Here is a 19,351-nt window from a genome sequence, read left to right as displayed (position 1 = left end):
CTTTGCCTCATTCTTGCCTCATTCTTTTCAAGTACTTTTTCTAGCGCCTCATAGTGGAGTATTGGGAACTGCCCTGAGTGACCAACATGATCACTCCAGTGTGTCCTGGGTCTGCCCAAGTGACTCCAGATAGAGGAAACCATACCTGGATGAGGAGATAGCACCTCACGTGACTCTTGAAGCTTCAGTCGCTCCTCAGTTGTCGGTCACGACCCAGGCACCTTTTGTGTCCATGGTCGTTCCTGTCACCACCTCTCCAGGAGATTCAGACACCATCTTAAAGCAGAGCTTTGTTCTTAGAGGACTGCTACTCCATTGATGGAGTGAAAGTTTGCTCATGTAAAGCAGTATCATCTCAGTGCTCAAGAGAGTCATAGTAATGTTGAATAATTTGAAAATGTTGCTTGACGAAAGTATTTACTTGTGGCACATTTAAAAACTATACACAGTCATGCAACAAAAAAAAAAAGTATGAAATAGTAAAGGTTCGATTTTGTGATCAGGCGTGTGTGTGTTGTTGAAACTGAACAAACTATTCACGTGAAGCTTGCCGCATCTGAACATCCTGGAGAGGGTCAACCTCAGTAGTAGTAATCCTACAGTTAGTGAGCTTCATTTATTTGTATTTATTTTTATAAATTATATTTTACATATAAAGTATAATTTATACTATATATTATAAATACGTTCTGTGATATTGTAATAAATACATAACAACTATAAATTAATTTCGCACCTGGAATGAATTGGCGGAAACGCTACGACACTGTTTTTGGGACCGAACGGTCAGTGAATTGTTTTGGTAATACGAAAGTACATCCGCTAGGGGGAGGCAGAGGATACACAATGAGAGTCCAACGTCCGTTGAAAGCGGAGGTCGGTTCCCGCCTCATAAATATCCTGCCACACTCGTTGTGGAGCTCCTGTACGCTTCCTGAGTCTTAAAGACTTAGTTTTATGTTCAACTGATTCAAAGTTGTAAAATGAATTGTAATAACATTCACAAGGAAATATGCTTTTTCAGCCAAATATGCGATAAACGTCCATTTATTTGACGTAGTTTTGTGACTTAATGGCAGGTGTCTGCAGCAGATGTTAATCTGGAGAGATGGAAAATATTCTCCGCCACAAAATGACAACACTTTGATCTGATCATTAGACTAAACCCAAGTATTTGGAAGATCAGATAACACGGGCCGTTTGAAAGCAGATTCTTCAAGCGCGCCCGAGGCCATGTGCGCACTGAGGTTGGAATGATCTCATCCTGAAATGTCCCCCCAGTGTTGCTTTTTCCACCTTCACTTCAACTTTTGCCTAAAATCGATCCGCGACTTGAACTGAAATTAACATGACACGACCTCAGCTCACGAGAAGCTGGTGCATGTTCAGTGACTTAAAAGAAAAGCAGATGGTCAACATGGTTTGCTAGACGGTTACTTGAAATAAACCAGTGACACAATCTGGAATGAATTATGTGAAGATCAATTAACCTTTTCAGATGACATCTTTTCACCTCCCTCATCATCACTAAGCGTCAACTGTGTTTAGTAAATTAACGACGTTTTTAACCTTAAATATAAATGCATTCTCATTTTATTTGTTTATTGGCTCTTTTTTCATTTTGTTCTAGTCTCTTTTCCCTTGGAGAAACTACTATTCCCCATTGTCTTCACATTTTTATATCATTTTTTCAATATGTCCTCAGCTAAAATATAGTCTCCAATGTCCTTGTTTTGACTTTTTATTGTAATTTGTATTTTGTTTACATGTTTTATCACTCCTCCTATTTGTAGTAGCATCGGTTATTAGTAGCAAGTGTCATAACCATAAATTTACCAAATAATTTACTTTTTAATTCGTTTTTTTTACACACTTTTCAGACCCGTAATCAAATCCAAATATATTTATTTTAGTAGGTTCCTCTGGACACATTGGCTTCCATTTTGTTGTTCTATTCCTGGATTGTTTTGGGTCTGTTCACTCAGGTGTGTCACGCTAGGAGGCGCATGCGCAGTGGCTCACCATCAGGTGAAGTCATCGCCGTCCAGCTCTCATGGTTTCACTCTTTGACTGTGTCTCGGTGCGTCCGGAGCCCACAGATGTCGGTACTGGAGAGGATCGACTGGAGGGTGAGTCGCTCGCTACACACTCAACCTGCTGCGTATTCATCGCTCCCCCTGTCCGCGGAAAACAACGCTCGTTTTACCACTTCAACCGCCATCACCTGTTCGTCATAGGACGAGTCATAACAGATGCTTGAATCTTCCCATAAACTTCAGTAAAATAAGAGGCTGATCATGCGGAAACTGTGCTGTTTCATCCCTATATTTCGTTTCATTCTTGGTTTGTTGGCATCGCAAAGTGCTTTTACTTTAAAAGCGCACACTGAATTCTCTATTGACACTATGCACCGCTCGTCACCGCGGACCCCACACTGGCATCGTGTTGGTCGCTAACGAAGCGTGAATAAACGGCTCGAAATCTGTCCAACGTAAAATAGCATTTAATCCGCGGTCACTTCTCTCCACCAAGATCCCTGCACGCAAAAAGTCGCAGGGTTAATCCAGCGTGGGTCTGGCGATTAATCCCACAAATTATAATCCCTCATATTTCTGATCGTCCAGATTAATCTTCCAAACTAGTTCTTTAACTCCCACGACAGACTTAACTTCTTATTTTAATATCCAAATAACGAAATAATAAACACCCTCAACGCCACCTCTTTTTTTTTTTTTTTGGTCAGAATTCGATGCATATCAGCTTCAAAGCTGCTTTGTTGTCGTTTCAGAGAAGCTCCACCAAAAATGTTAATGAAGTTTGGGAAAGAGGAGGAATCCTTTTGAGCACAGGAGTTTTGTGATGCTGCCGGAGGCCTCGGGCTCGGTGGACGGGCTTCTGTTTTTTATAGAGAACAGTTGAAAGAGGAGACAGGTTGGACTTTATTTTGCTCCTTGTTTCTTCTTGAACACGCTGAGCTAAACATCAAAGCGGGATGAATTACTGATTTTTTGTCCATGCTGATCAAAAAAACTGGAATATTCTTCCATTTCTGCTTCGGGATGTTGAATATGGTCTGACACAAACATTAAACATAGCCGGACATCTATAGATCTGTGAAAATAAATGCATGTGCATTATATTCATCTCTATTTATGACAACATTTTCACCGATCTCTTTATTTTCTTCTCGCATTTTCATTGACTGCTCAGTAGCTGTGATGCTAACTATATTTGTTTGCAATTTATCACTGTGTTTGCAAGTGACATAAACCTCTCCAGATTGCATCCATGGGAAGACACAATTGTGCATATTACATCAAGCACAGTGATTGTCGTTATTCCTTTGTATTTATGCTTGTATATGTTCTTATATTAATCTAGTGTTCCATGCGTTTCTCAAAATTCTTGATAATTGAGTGATGCTTTTTCAACAGGCCAGAAAAATCCTCGTTTCAAAATATATATTAACTGTGATCAAATAATACACACTAGACACACAAACACAACAGACAATTATTTCCTTCAAAGATTTATAGATCACTTTGTTGGTCATCATTTTGTTGGTGAACTAAACCTTTGGTCGGTGAATGAACGAAATACAACCTCTATCCGAGTAAAATGTCAATAAACTTTACTTTTCAACTAAAAGTTATACTTGCAAAGCAGTGATATTAGCACATAATATTAGTCATAAAATAAAATATATATTTCGCTATTAATAATCTTGCTATCAAGATGTGTTCAACGGATTGGAAATATTGCTTTACATGTAATTCAATGGGAAAGCAGTGCTATTTAAAATAATTTAAAATAGTGTTAAAACTACTGTACATCTTATAAAATGCAAAACTAGTACTATGTAGTTTAAAATAAGTAGTTTTATTTCTACCACTCATTTTCTCGTTTGCATTTTTGTTTAAAAATTTCGATTTGTGTTCACCACCACCTCAAACTCGGAGTGAACCGTCGCTCATTATTGAAGTCTGTTGAGATAAATTGAACGATGTGCGGTCTGGAAATATAAGCGTCCCAGCGCAGACGGACAGAGCCCGGATTGGCCGAGCGTTCCGCCAATCGGCTTCGCTTCCAAACTGACGTCACCGCGCAGCGCGACGCCCACTCTTCATGTCTCGGCAGATATAGTACAGATCTGTTTCCACTGGAGGTGGACTGAACATCGCGGACTTGTCCAAAAGAGGGAGTCAAGTTTCTTGCATGTGAAGTCTTCGCCCACTTCTACTGCAGAAGCGCGGAGACGCGGGGAATATTTACTTGACAGCGAGCGTTCCTTCTCTCAGAGTGGCTACATCCGTGGGCTGCGAGTCCACCGCTCAGTCCTTTCTGCAGCTTGACTCATGAGCCACAGGAAGCGTTTCACTTTTCCACACCAGCTGGATTAAATCAAACTCGCTTTTTTTTTTCCAAACTCTCCTTTATTTTTCCTGATTATTTTTGAACGGACTTTCTTGTTTCTGCTGTCAATATGTTGTGGAAACTAGCCGACAACGTGAAGTATGAGGATGACTGCGAGGTGAGTTTGGGTAAAGACACAAAAGTCAGACGTGAAATTATGAACGGCTTTGAAGTGGGTCAAAGACCAGAAATGTTGGGGTTCCGCGTCGGAGATTTGGTCTTGCGCCGTTCTTTGTCGTCACTTTTTTAAGTAAATAATATTATCGTTTTTCTTCATGTATTTTAATTAAACCTCTATAACCGATTTCAGTCAAAAATGCGCGATAATTTTACATTTGCCGAAGTTTTCAATTTGCCGTAAGTGGTGGTTTAAAGAGGTCGCGACAGTTGGGGAGCAAACGTCAAACAGCAGCCGCCATGTTGTCACCTTTGACTACCTTGTGTCCTCCAGGAGAGGCACGACGGCAGCAGCAATGGGAACCCGCGGCTGCCTCACCTGCCGGCGGTCAGTCAGCACCTGTACAGCCCCACTCCCTCCCTGTCGCACTCGGCCAACTCCGACTTCCAGCCGCCCTACTTCCCGCCTCCCTACCAGCCCATTTCCTACCCGCAGTCCAGCGACCCTTACTCCCACCTGGGCGACCCGTTCAACATCAACTCGCTGCACCAGAGCCAAGCGTCGAGCCAGCAGCAGCCGTGGCCCGTGCGCCAAGGGCAGGACGGGCTGGGCGGCCACGGCAGGAGCGGCCTGGCGAGTCAGATCCTCGGTCTGGAGGGAGGCTCGTCCGGGGTGCGGAGGGAAGGCTTCCGGCGGCCGGAGCTGCTGCCGCCACATGGACACGGCCTGGACTCGGCTGTTATTGGGGAAAATATGGGAATGCACGACATGGGACACGGACTGGACGATGTGCAGGTGAGTTCAATTTGGTCTGAATGCTTCCCAGTTCAATTCACTGTGAAAGTGTTTTGGAGTTCGAATTTAATGTAATTTAATGTATGTCTCTAATGATTCAAATTTTATCTCAAATATTTAATAAATATATAGTTTTCTCAGATGAGCATAGATTTAGTTTTACTTTTCAAGCTGAATTATCTTTTTTATTTGACTGAAATAGCGTTGCTTAAGTCAACAAGTAGTTTTGAATTGCAGCGTTGGCGAATTCAAACAATAAAAAAGACAATCCGAATATATTTAATATTCAAATTGGGAGGGAGCAAAGAAAATAAATTCTAGTCAAACGAATTCTATTGTAAGGTTTTAATACAATTTTTGATTTTGAATTTAGTATTCTTTACGTTTTAATGTGGGGGAAATAAATTAACATACTGTCATTAAGGAATAAATAGTGTTTCTTTCATAGTGCTGTACTGAAATCAGTGTCACTAACAGGAAAGACAAGATATCACTCAATATCAGTCAATATTTAATGTTAGTTAGTGAAACAAACAAGGTGAACAGCACCAGCTCATTGTCAGTGCTAAACAATTGAGCCTACAATAACTGTTGAACAAGTTGTCATGGTGTTTGTGTGTGGGTTATTTTGTAGTAATTGTGAACTGTTTTTAACTTGCAGCATGTAGATGACCACGGTATCATTATGGCCGATCAGACAGTCATCAAAAAAGGTGAGTTTTCAACCAAATAAAAAAAGTTTTGAAGTGTTACCTGTGTGACTAAGTTCATGACAAGGCTTTATTGTAACCTCTGAGATGTTTTTCTATGCTCAGCTGAAATGTCTAAGCAGTTATTAGCATGTCAAAGTTCCCAAAGGCAGCGAGTTCACAAAAGGAGCGTTTTTTTTTGGTTTTTTTTTTTAACATAAAGTTTTTGACACATGATCCTGCACACAGCCATGAGCTCAGTTGTAGTTCTTTTTTCAGCAGTTTAAAGGTGCTTGAGCAGCATGCCAATACAGTTAGGGACTAAAAAAACAAGATCTCAGACAAAGTTTGATCCATGTTAAGAGTAGATCTGGAAGCTGTGTTTTTGTGAAAACGTTTGCTGGGGTGTGGCGTTGGGCTCGCATGTGAAGGGCAGTTAAGTTATTTGTTGGGACTTGAACAGCTTGAGTTAGAACCTACCCCTGCCGTTTTTGTCATCGGGACGGGATTAATCCAAGTTTGAGTCAGAGCAGAAGCAGACTGACCGACGTGACGTCGCTCACCGTCTGAGACACGTTTAGATATGACGGTTAAGTCACCGTCTGCCATGAACGGAGTGTGTCAACAATACTCAGTGTGGCTGACGGAAAGCAATTTGTGCAGTAAACCAGCCGGTCCCCATTTGTTTCGGAAATCACTGACGGCTCATTATATGGTTCCCATGCTCAAGGGCACGCTATGGGCAATCTAGGATTCTACTTGTAAACAATGGCATGTCATTCCCAGCCGTGTACAGGAAAGTCGAAAGAGCTCATGTGACTTTTGTGATTTCTGTCTCAGTATTAGGACTTCGTGGTGGCAGGAACCTTGAGCGCTTACAGAGGACTTATTATCAGGGGGGCATTCTCGCCGGTGAGGATCGACGATAGCTCTGTTGTTGTAGTGTGCTGTTGTGTTTTGTTTGTCCGTCAGTGCTGTCGTGTGAGACTCACTTTGGGGTGATGAATTGGTGGTTTTAGAGCCTGTGTTGCAACTGTAGCTGTGATTTGTTTGTGAATGGTGTTTGACGTTTTCCAATAATGGATATTTTAGTCAAATAAAAACGGCTTGAACAGTCATGTCTGCCAACGGAAAAGATGTCACAGGCTTTTTCAGGCGTGTGAAGATGCATGAAATCTCACTGTTCAGTCAAAAGCACAAACATGAAAAGCCTCCTTGATGCTGCACAGTGAACACAACACTGCTCAGTGATTTTATTGAATTTTTAATATCACATTTAAATGTTAATTTTACGCCTGTTTTTGTGTTTCAGGACCAGTGACGCTCCCCAAAGGCAACACGCTGGGGCTCCCCTTCCAGAAAGAGTCATTGCTGGGCATGGTGTCGAACCCCACAGAGGTCTTCTGCTCAGTACCAGGCCGTCTTTCTTTGCTCAGCTCCACTTCAAAGTACAAAGTCACTGTGGCTGAGGTCCAGAGACGTCTATCGCCCCCCGAGTGCCTGAATGCATCGCTTCTGGGTGGCGTTTTACGCAGGTCAGAGTCAAAATTTGCCTCTAGAATTTGTTGGTTTTAAACAAAAACAGACAGTTTTTAAAAAGAAAGGAGAGAAAAATGTCGTCATGAACACTAATTCGTGATCAGAGTGGCGGCCTTGTGGGTGGCCCCGCAACAAGTCTGCTGCTTGCTTAACAACCACATGAGAGAGAATTTAGCATCCTACAAAAATCCATGCATCTCTAAAGACCTCGAGTTCCCTCACAATGAACACAGAAATTAAATGAGTCAAACCCCTCTTATTTATTATTGAGAAGTTTTGGCTGTCACATTTACCACACTGACTCACCACAGCTCACATGTACACGTTGAGGATTTGACAGATTTAGAAAGGTTTTTGCGGGGGATCAGCACATGTCTAGGGGTTACCACGAACAACAGTGGAATGAATAATGCACAAGCTGCACTAATAACAATTGTTTTAGGAGAAGTAAATCCAGATATCCATTGTTTTAAAATCTATATCGAGTTAAACCTTTTTACTTGACATGATAGATAAAAGATAAAAATGTCATTTCACTTTGTAAAACTCACATGTACATCATATTTAGATTTTAAAGTCAAACCTAATTCCCACTATAACCCACCCAAGTTAAAATTCAACTGTGATTTTTTTTTTTTTTTAATTTTATTAGCCACCTCGAGCGCATAATATTTTGTTATCTGCCAGAACATCGACCCCTAATTCATCCATTTCCAGTCTTGTTTTGTAATCCACATTCTTTACCCTCACTTGTGATCACCCCAGCACTATTCTCACAGTTTATATATTAGGATTTCAGTTCCTAAATGTTATTTTTATTCAAGTTCCCTCTAATAATAGTGGTTTAAAAGGTTGGAATACTCCAGATGACCTTTCTGCAATGTCTGCAATACGTGATGGTTTGTCAGCTCTTGCAGCATGGGGGGTTTCTGAGCTGCCCACGCGGTCACATGTGTTGCGCCGTGGTCTGCCGTGGGACAGTGAGCTGACCGTATAGACCCATCCGACACTCCTGACCGTGTTTTGTGCCAAGAGTGCACGTTTGCCACTTCCCGTGTGCCTGACTTAATGCTGACGCGCACACCAACGCACACAAAGCCAAACATGTTTAAGTAGGTCATATAGCAATAGGAGGGGGATCATTAGCTGAGGCACAGTGATGGAAGTGGGGGGTGTGGGTACACACACACGCCTCCCTAAAGATGTCTCACCCGGCGTGGCTCCTCACTCAAGCGGAAAGTGTCCATAGCAAGTGTTTCTGCTGATTCTCCTCTTTCTCTTTTGGAGCATTTGGTGTTTTATTTTTGTTTTGTTTTGTTGCGACCACGTCGCCATTTCTCTTCCATTGTTTGTTGTGACCATTTTTGGCTTCAATTTGCCCCCCTCAAAAAAGCAAACAAAATAATTGGTTTGTGTTTCTCCTCCTCCCCCTGCAGAGCCAAGTCGAAAAATGGTGGTCGCTCACTGCGAGAGAAGCTGGACAAAATCGGGCTGAACCTGCCGGCAGGAAGGAGGAAGGCGGCTAACGTCACTTTACTTACTTCACTAGTAGAAGGTACGACATGTCACTCACCACTGTTACTGCTGGTTAATTGCTGCTCTTAAAAGCGTTCCGTTATCATAAGAATGTCGGCGCTTCTGCATTTCTGTCGCGCCTCTTGCTCTTCATGGGGAATGTAGAACTCTGAATTGTCTATGATAGTGTGGTCCTTCACTCTTGGAACATGGAAGTGCTAGTTTCAAACGTGTCTGTTGCTGGTTTACTCTTCAATAGAGAGTTTACGAGGCAGGAGAAGATTTCAGATTCTTCAGCTTTTTTCACTCATGGACACGACTTTGGTTGTGTGTTTTAGTCCGTCAGTTGACCTTTTTATTGTCTTCGGTTTCCTCATTATTCAGATTTTTGTTCCTCTAGATTGATTCATGGTAACCCGACGAGGCTTGTCATGTGTTGGGTAAGATTTGGCCCTTGCACCCAACATTGTATTTCACAGATAAGTATGGTTGTCATAGAAATCATGACACCCTGGGCTTTAACTCTTGGACGCCTCTGAAACTAAAGCTGACGATGGCGCAGCAGTCATATGTTAGCCAGGCTTCGCTAATCTACCAAGATCACAGTATCAGTTGAATCACTGCAGCCTCTGGCTAGGCAAAAACATTTTCATTCCGCATTTAAACCTTTTTATTTTTTTTTATAAACCGGCCTGATGACTCTGTGCGGGATAGATGACTGCAGGCTTTGTTATTTAGAGACCTTCAACGTTGAATTAAGCCTTGTTATCCCGTGTATGTGTTGCCAACGGCGCCGGCTGACCTTAAAGATTGTGCGTCGAACGAGCAGCTCGCATCCCAGAGTGATGTGCGTGTCCGTCAGTGTTGGCGCCGTGGCTGTCTCTTGCCAAGGTTTAAGCTTGTTACAAGCATATGAACCAGCCTCCAGAAAATGGTATATTCATCTGACTGGATCTTCCACCCTGGAGCAAGTGCAGCCGATGATTCCGGGTCTGTGAGAATATGCAGACTGCGCGACAGTCCTCCTCCTTCAGTCATTCATTAAAAGATGCTTGAATCGCAGCAGTTCAGGACCTTAACAGTGATTTACATTTAACATGATCTAATTTAATATATAACTCGGGTCAAGACCAATTCTTGTTTCCCCAAGTTTTGTCTTTATTCGCTCATGCTAAACTACGAAGTTCCCAGTTGACCATTAAACATATTACTACAAATATAAACAATACACAATAACAATAAATCTGCAAAGCAGTGCTTTAAAACTTGCCATGAGTCATGACTTTATTTTGGTTGTGAGATATTTTATTTCATGTATCACATCATTGTCTCTTCTTGTTTCCTTCTTGAAGGCGAAGCGGTTCATTTAGCCAGAGACTTTGGTTACGTGTGTGAGACGGAGTTCCCCGCAAAGGCCATCGCAGAGTACCTGGGCCGGCCGCACGTGGAACGCAACGAGGTGAACTCCCGCAAGAACATGCTCCTCGCTGCCAAGTAAGTGATGCTCTTCTTCTCCATCAACGCTTGCATAGCCAGTCTGGGTCACATGAGGTCAGAGACCAACAGGTTTACAGAACAGTGGTGTTGTTTGAAGAGGAAATCAGTGTGCGAGTTCTTGTTTTTTGTGCAGGGTTAAGTTGACATGCCTGACTAGTTGGATGCCTGAAACACACTTTCTTTTTCTTTCAATTTTCCTATCGCTGTGTGCATGACGATCTGCTATCCAAGGGTCATGATGGTGACGTGTTCTGTTCAAATGAGTGCAGTTATTTCAAGCCAGCCACAGGCTTTCAAACAGGCCCTGTGTGGTGAGATGTGAATTTGCTCCATATGTCTTCGAATATCGACTAATATTGTGTCCGGGTTTGAGTAAATCCTCTATCTGTATATCTGTGTGGGAAGTGGCCTTCCAAACCAAGCTCTTCATGGTTTGGAGTGAGCTTCTCAAGATGAGTCCCTGTTGAAAGGGAAAGTCTGACTTCCTCAATCTCATACTTGCAATCTGTTTCTCATACACGTCAAACTCAAGGCCCAGGCACCAAATCTTGCCCTTCAAGTCACTTTACATGGCCCACTAGAGTTTTAAAGACCCGAGAAAATGTTCAGTAGTGAATGCGATGTTTGGAATTGTGAAGATAAACAGAAGATCAATACTTCAAAAAAATAATTTAAAGCATAACAGAATTCCTGAAGAAAAATACATTCAATAAAAAAATGGAATAATCACGAAATGAAAGTTATTAATGTTGTGATCCTCACAGCCACTGCTCTGTTTATGTTCAAAGCTTCAAGAAACCTAGGATCATGTTATCAGTATTTATGAAGCTGGCTGTGACTTCAGCTTCTCTCTGCTTCAGTCCACAACTTTAATCAGAGACAACATGTTTGAGCCACATTAATGAGCTAAAGGCGGCTAACCACAGCTAGTGGCTAATAACAAAAGGACCATTGATGCGGCCCAGACTAACATCAGTTCTCACTTTAATACACTGAGGCAAATAATGGAAGGAATCTTTACTCACCTGCTCTGGCCTGTGACTCAGACTGTGTTTAACATGTCAACCCTTTCATGTTTGAGTGTAATGCACCTCATGTTGAGGGAGCCTTTGTGACACTGGTGCTTCCCTGGTTTCTAAGGAGCCTAGCGGATTATGAATTGCTGTACGACATTTTATATTGTCATCTACCAATACACACGTTTCTGCACTTTTCAAAAGATGCAACCATTTGTTATTTTTATGTGGTTTTTTTTCTGTTCGATCTGATGTCTTTCCTTCCGTTCCAGGCAAATCTGCAAAGAATTCACAGACCTGCTCACTCAGGACCGCTCACCTCTAGGAAACTCCCGCCCTGCACCGATCCTGGAGCCGGCGATCCAAGGCTGCCTGACCCACTTTAGCCTCATCACCCACGGGTTCGGCTCCCCGGCCATTTGCGCTGCCATGACCTCACTTCAGAACTACCTGAACGAGGCGCTCAAGCAAGTGGACAAGATGTACCTGAGCTCTGGCAGCGACACGCAGGGATCCTCAGACAGTGGGAGCAAATCTGTCGACAAAATGGACAAACACAGGAAATGAGAGCTCCGTGAAAGAATCCCTGTGAACTTGAAAAACCCAAAGTCCCTTAATCCCATCACCCAGTCTGCCCCCTGTTTGGACTTTTGTAAATTCAATATTTAGTATTGTTGTTTTTGAGAGATGAATTTGTATGTGGGCGTGCATGTGTGCATATATGTGCGTGTGAGTGTGTGTGTGTGCATTTGCACTGTTAAATTTATATCAACTTTCTAACAGGACTCATCATTAATCTGTTTGCTTGATGGCAGTCATAGAACAACCGAGGCTACATGTACACAGGAACTCTTCATTTCTAAACCAAAACGCACATCTAATGTTGAGGGGCTCAGTGGAACAAACTTGCTACTGGATGGTTCTCTGGTGTGCGTTGCTCTTGTTAAGCCACAAATAAGAACGCATTTTTTTCATCCTTGAATTCTGGCTCAGCACCGTTACAAGCAGCTTTTTTTTTTCTGGGGGAAAATGGAGAAGTGGCCCTTTCTCTCTTTTGGTCTATTAAGGTGCGTCATAAATAAATCCCAACTTATCTTCACTCTGACCAGGGAACTTCTCTGAACCCTCTGCCAAAGCTAGAACATTTTGCTGTACTTTGAAACTGCTTTATTGAGCTTATCTAAATAGATGGTGCTAAGATGCGTTCAGGTGCTGTCGGACTTTCATGTTACAGCTCGTAACTTCAGCTACATGGAGTTCATCTGAAGCTTCAGTTCCACCCAACTACTGCCGAAAGTCGACAAAGTGATCCAATGTTCCTTTTAAAATGTGCTTCGCAGCACTTGAACGCACCACGTTGCTGTCGTTGACGCTATGTCTTTTTCAGTCTGATGTTGAATGATCAGGAAATTGAAGTGGACAGAGCTTCTTTTATATCTGTTCGGAAAAGGGTTTTTTTTCTGTCTTTTTTATGAGGCCACGTGTACATGTGGTCTTCGAGGTACTGAAACCACCAAAGAGTCACCAATTTTAAAATGCCACAACCATGAGACCTGCGCTCTGCAGACAAGACAAGCAAAAAGAACAAAGTGCACACTGTTTCTCCTCCTCCCTGGAGGACATCATTTCAAGATGAGTCGCTGTGGCTGTGAATTCCTCCCCTGCCAGGCTCCTCTGCTCCGTCTGGAGGCAAATCCGCTGATTTCCTGAGTCTCAATGGACTTGCAAAAGACAATCCTTATATGAGAAGGCTGGAGGAACTTTCTTTATTTTTGTGTGCGAGTGTGTGCTCCATTTGTTCAAACCACTTCAAAATGGCTACAGTGTTATTGTGCTTGGAGATTTGATTTAAATCTTATGTCCCACCATCACCCCCCGAACCAGAGACAACAATCGAACAGTGTGTGTTTTGCCATGAAAACCAGAGACTTTAAGATGATGACAGGAGCCTCTTAAATGTTTTGAGTGGTCAACAAGCCGTTCTTTTGTTCTATTTTTTTGGTAGCACACTCCTATGTGACTACTCAAAAGTATTCCTATAAGTATTAAAGCGCTCGACAAACAAGGTTTACGTCTGTGTTGAAAGAGGTTTTTTTTTTTTTTGTTTTTTTTTGTAAAATGTTTTTAGATATTCAATTCCAGACTTCTATCTGATATCTTTACCCGGCTGTAAATATTTTTTAATTTATGTTGTAATTTAATGGGTTTGTGTAAATAATGGTATCATTCTGGTGTATGGTTTTTAATGAAGTGTTTTATAAATGGGTTAGTTTTTTATTGTGTAGAGGATAGGCATGATACTCTTTTTTTTTGTTTTTTTTTAAATGTTTAAAAAAAAAAAGCTTTGACGAACAATAAAAAAAACTGTCTCGCTAAAATCCGTCAATTTTTAATGGATATTGGGCTTGTTTTTTTTTTTTTCGTCCTCCAATGATTCCTGTGGATTCTCGCAGATGATGGTCCAGTCATGTGTTCGAGGCTGATCCTATTAATAAACAGCAGAAGCAGCATCCAGTGAACTAACACAAGCCATCTTTATTCACTTTGCCTCACAAACGTCCGATGTGGCCCAGTGAAAACCTCATGTGATGGAAGATATACGCAGCACAGTACAACTTGTGTTTGTGCAAGTGCTTGAAAAGAGCCATTTCTTTGTTTAGAGTTTTGTGAAAGAAGACATGCACTCTTATGTTTTGGAAAACACTGACACTAACAAACATGTAAATCCATGTTGCACTGTTCTGCTTTGTCTTAAGCATTTTGGCAGAGAAAATGAGACAGGCAAAACTTTTTACGATCCCAAGCTGAGTATATATTTAAAGCTTTGAATTCAAAATGTAAAATTTCTTCCATGAATTCACCAATCCAACAATGTGACGGGTAGAAATTATTGAGATTAATCCTGTATCACCACCAACTAGGTTAAAGGTCATTGATGACTGCAACAGTTTTTTTCATGGTCACTTCAGCCTAAACTGGCTGAAGAATGGACCTCGGATCAGCAAGTTAGAGGAGTCAATACGGGAGGTGTGAAGATTTTGAGCAATGAGGCAGAGTGAAGGAGGAATCCAGTCAGTTCATATGTCTGAAGTGGAGTTCAACAATGGAGTGATGCTGCTGATTCTGATTGAAAGTTCAAGAGAAATGGTCAGTTACTGAAGGTTTTCTTTTCTTGCATTGAGAAATTCTCTTCGATCGCCATTGGGATTTCAGGCGCAGGAGTCGAGGGAGAAGAAGCCGTCTGAAAATGGAAATAGTAAAGAAATGTTGAATACTAGGGGCCTCAGGACAGAGCCCTGTGGCACACCTGTGAGAGAGAATAGGATTTAAAGGATTCAGCTTGGATGAGCTGAAAAAGCAGCAGCGAAAGGTGGCCCTTCTTTTAATCCCCAAACCATGAAAAAAAACCTTCAGCGCACGGAAGTAGTGGATCTGCTCAGAGTCTTCCTCAGACGACCGAGTTTGAATTTTGTCAATAATGACTTTAGGGGCTTTATTAACATTTTACATCTAAAACATTTTGCACCACGAGACAAAAATCAGAAACAAACACAAAAGTTAATCTTCAAAACTGCCTCTACATATTAGGAAACACATGGATTCTTCATGTTAAACTGGACCTGCTTTGTGGTTGATGATCTCCTGGTATTGAGTGTTATTCAGCTGTCATTTTTGGGGGCGGCAATGTGAGCATGCTTTTTTTCCTGTTCATTTAAATGGAAATTGCCTCCTGGCAGGAGCTTTAATCTGAGCCTATTCTTCCTCTTCGGTTTTTGCCGAAAGACACGTATCTCGACCAACACTGATCATGTAATTCTGTGATTTTGAGATTCCATTCTACAGTTAAGAGCTTCCATGTGAAGAGCAACCCTCCTCCACTAGTTTCACAGTTTATCTTAACCTGTGCTGCAAGTTTCTATGCAGACACTTTGTGCCTTTGATGAGTGTGAGAACAAGAACTTATGCAAAGCGGTGCCTGGAATTTATATGCATGCATGGTTGCTTAATCTGAGGTTTGGCTGTGTGGTTCATGCAGTGTAACTCATTGTGATGTTAGGATACTTGCAGAAGACGCTGTATAGTTTAAGAGCTTTAGGAATGCTTTTGTGGGTCAGTTGGTGAACCAATATTTTAAAAAGACTGAATGGCTCAAGCAGCAGCAGCAGTAGCAGCAGCATTGTGCCATACTTAGTCAACAAGTATCAGCCTCTCCCTTAAGAACCTGTTCAACCAGAACTGTCATCTTCGTGGCTCGCTGCCTGCTTAGCGGTTGACTTTAACTGCCTTTCAGTTACTCATGTTAGCTTATACCTTGAGCCTGATAATGGGAGGAGGAGATTTGTCGTGAAGAAAACGGAGGCATTGACGAAAGTCGATGCGGCGGGTGCCTTTGATGACGGCTGTTCAAACAGGTCCGTCTGTTTCTGGTTGCAAGGCTGCACTTCAGAAGCTGCCGTGCACACGGACAGATTTGATGAATTCTAATTCACATGCCGAATCTGTTTTTGTGTTTCCTGCTCCATTTCCAGAAACAAATGGAGAGAATTTCCTGAGAGAGCGAGCGAGTGAGTCACCTCTGACACACCTAATGAAGTTGGGGAAAGAAGGCGAGCTGAGACTCGTCCAGCTTACCTGTCCGCTTCTGCTGCTCTGCTCTTGAAATAAAAGACTGTCATGTACTGCTTTAATTTTGGGGGGAAATGAGATCTGACATGCTAATATAATCTTTTGATTTCATTAGAGAGCCCAGGGCTACTTGTCAAGTCTTGATTCACTGAACTGTGCTGGTCATATTTCATGTCAGCGCTGATTGAATGACCTTTTTATGTGGGTCGCTACACAGAGAGACACCACTGGGAAGTAAATTTATACACGGCACTTTAACATTTGTGGCGTTATATATCATATGGGCGTTCAATTCAATTGCTTCCGCACACAATTGGGATGCTTGTTTCCTCATTCTCTTCAGTGTTGCTTATCTTTTGGAGTTTTTAAGGGAGTGTTGTTCTTCTGTCCCCGGACTCTTCTCTTTATTTGTGTTGCCACCAATACAGTTTAATGGGTCAACATTCCTCATAAGGTTTCATCCTTGGTAATGCTCAATGACGCATGCGTTTCTTTCCAAGTTTTATCTTGACTTATGTTATACCAAAAGTAAAGCAACAGCCTCCATAGGAAAGGTCATCACTCACTTTCATTGGTTCTTGTTGGGAGCAAGGTCATCATTCTAAGCTGTAGGTCACTCGATTATTTATCGTAGCTCACTGAACCAGAGAACAAAATTCCGATGCCCTTTTCAAGAATTCCCAAGAAGAAGAATGACTGCAGCATTCAGCAATTCAGACGAATAGATACCTCTTTATAGAAGGGAGTGGCCCCTGGAACACTGGGATGCACAGCACACACAGGCATTGGAATGAAAGAGCCCAGTGAGTGAAAGAATGGACAGGTAAATGGACCACAGTGCTTGGCTACTTGTCCACAAAAGAGATTGTTGGCGTGAATCCTCCCTACTTACCAGAGGCCTTGGAAAAGGGCCACTACCACTGGCCAGGTCCTACAGGCGGTGGCAGATACCTGGCATCACCACCAGCAAACAACAAACCTGAACCTTGTCAGAAGATCCAGGGTGGACTCTTGTCCAAACAACTGCCTGAAAGCTTAGAAGGTATTGGTCTGGTATTGGCTCTTTCAGTTCATCGCGCCCACCAGACTCAGGGTGGATATGGTGTTGGTGACTTAACCATCCCAGTGTTGCTGCTGGAGTGAACTGTCCCATGGGAAGACAGGATAAATATATCGTAAAGCAAATATCGTAACCAAAGCAAGTGCCAAAGGAAAATGTGGAGGACAGTCACAAGTCTCTTCGGAATCCGTTGGCCATGCAGTTGAGAGGGCGTTAGGAACATGGTGCAGGCAACAGACAGAACTCGGCGTCTGGCTCTGGATTGGGGTGAGGAGTGCTGGAGTGAGCTACCTGGACATTGAAAGGTCCAAGTCACCTGAGAGAGGGTACCAGAGAGGGGTGTGTGTCCTATTTATGCCACAGGCACAAACACTATTCTCGGCCTTTTATAATGTAATTTCTTTGCACTATTAGACACATATCTGAGCCCAAACCCATGATGTCATTTTGCAGGCAACGGTGTTCACACATTTTTACAAGGTAAAGAGTCTTAAACAAGCCGCCTGTCTTAGAATTTGAGCCTTTCTCTCCACATTAATGGGCCAGCTGTTGTGGCTGTGTGTATTGTCAAAAAAAAAAAAATCACGAATGTCACCCTTTCAAGAAAAACAGCTCAGATTAGAGAATACGTTTTCGGCTCAGAAATGTTTGCAAGGGGCTCTTGGAATGCCTGAAAACAGAAGTATAGGACCAAAAGGGAGGACATGTCTATTTCTGAGCTCGGATTCTATGAAGGGTTATTGGGTCAAAGACGGAGAAAGACCGCCAATTATGTCATTATGTTCTTAAAACTGACTTTTATACGTCCCCTGGCAGCAATTGGGCGACCCTGTTCCCAGATATCCTCTGACTTTCAACTCCTCTATTTAGACGGAACCATTTCCCTTCATCAACCGCTTCTCCAATCTGCTCCACATTAAGGCTCATTTGCACTCAGACTAATCGCTTGTTGCACTTCCAACCACTGAAACCACCTAATGAGTTGGACCAGACTACGTTCTACGTCAAGATTGACTCACTGCAGATTCTCCCGTGAAGCCTGGATTGAGGGTAGTTTCTCCATCTCCCAGGAGAGAGACTTTCAAATGTGTAAACGTAGACATCAGAAACCAGTGATAAACTGACAACCACTAAATGTAAAATCTCCGGTGAGTTCTCCTGCTTCTTCTGACATGATACCATCTGGAAACATGCTAGCCGTGCTTTGGTTACTGACCTTCGAGCTTGTTGTCTCGAAGGTGTGAGTCTTCTCTCTTTATGGCTGTAAAAGCTCCTGTGTGGTAGATCTACACACCTGGACTTGTAGTGAGTCTACTACGTTGGTATTTTTATTGTAGATTGTGCTGAAGTAGTCACAGACAACACCTGTCTGAAGAGACCTCCTGCATTACTGCTGCATTTACTGCTGCTAAATGTCAAACTGTATTCAACTGTTCAACATATCATCGCCTGACATGCACCATGAATTTTGAATGAATTTTTGGGACATTAAGATTTCACAATAATTCTAATATATGAACACAATATTTTCATACATCACGTTAAGATTGGAGTATTTTCAATTGATATCTAGTTTGCATATAATTGTCTAATCTAAATGTTTGGGTGTAAATATTCAAGATTGAAATAGCAAAAAAACAGACAACAGACAAACAAAAAAGAAAACTAAAGTGTGGAATTTCCAAGGACTTGTTTTTACCACGCAGCTCGGCACTGGCTGGTAATTATACATTCTCCAAAGTTTAGAAAATGTTTTCAAGTCTTGCTTTCATTGAGTTATGTTACATTCTTTACACCCTGGCTCCAATGGGTTTGTTTTTGGAGCCTACTGTATCACATTTATCAAAAAGGAAGTGTGTATGTGAAAAACTGTGAAATGAATATGAAATGATAGCTATATGAATAAGCATGTTGCATTCACAGTACCAAGATACAACAATAGCAATAGTTTCAGAAATAAAGTGGACTATACTTGACTAGAACAGAAACATACCCCATAAACTTTACTTTACTTTTATTTATTTATTTTTTATTTAAATTCTATTTATATGATAACGGCACTTCTTTGTATTTTTTTGTGGCT

The 19,351-nt window shown here is 42.0% G+C and overlaps 1 protein-coding gene across 2 annotated transcripts; it reads left to right on the top strand.

The window, feature by feature from the left end:
- Nucleotides 1-4,165: 4,165 nt before the first annotated feature.
- Nucleotides 4,166-13,917, top strand: tfap2c (transcription factor AP-2 gamma (activating enhancer binding protein 2 gamma)). Of its 2 annotated transcripts, XM_053867864.1 has the most exons (8): nt 4,166-4,531; nt 4,865-5,326; nt 5,988-6,039; nt 6,856-6,927; nt 7,328-7,550; nt 8,991-9,109; nt 10,422-10,563; nt 11,855-13,917. In XM_053867864.1, exons 1-8 carry the CDS (start codon nt 4,484-4,486, stop codon nt 12,147-12,149), a joined length of 1,413 nt encoding a protein of 470 aa, XP_053723839.1. In that variant the 5' UTR covers nt 4,166-4,483; the 3' UTR covers nt 12,150-13,917. The 2 variants fall into 2 exon arrangements, with proteins under 2 accessions (XP_053723839.1, XP_053723840.1); XM_053867865.1 differs by lacking the exon at nt 6,856-6,927.
- Nucleotides 13,918-19,351: the final 5,434 nt, after the last annotated feature.

Source organism: Synchiropus splendidus, chromosome 6 (assembly GCF_027744825.2).
Source record: "Synchiropus splendidus isolate RoL2022-P1 chromosome 6, RoL_Sspl_1.0, whole genome shotgun sequence".
Classification (NCBI taxonomy): Eukaryota; Metazoa; Chordata; class Actinopteri; order Syngnathiformes; family Callionymidae; genus Synchiropus; species Synchiropus splendidus.
Note: the sequence above shows the minus strand (reverse complement) of the source record. Positions and strands in the feature narration are given on the sequence as shown.

Excerpts from the sequence above, each read along its gene's own strand:
- tfap2c (XM_053867864.1), top strand. The coding sequence starts at position 4,484 with ATGTTGTGGAAACTAGCCGACAACGTGAAGTATGAGGATGACTGCGAG. Across the intron at positions 7,551-8,990 it reads CTGGGTGGCGTTTTACGCAG|AGCCAAGTCGAAAAATGGTG; the intron begins GTCAGAGTCAAA and ends CTCCCCCTGCAG. Across the intron at positions 10,564-11,854 it reads AACATGCTCCTCGCTGCCAA|GCAAATCTGCAAAGAATTCA; the intron begins GTAAGTGATGCT and ends CTTCCGTTCCAG.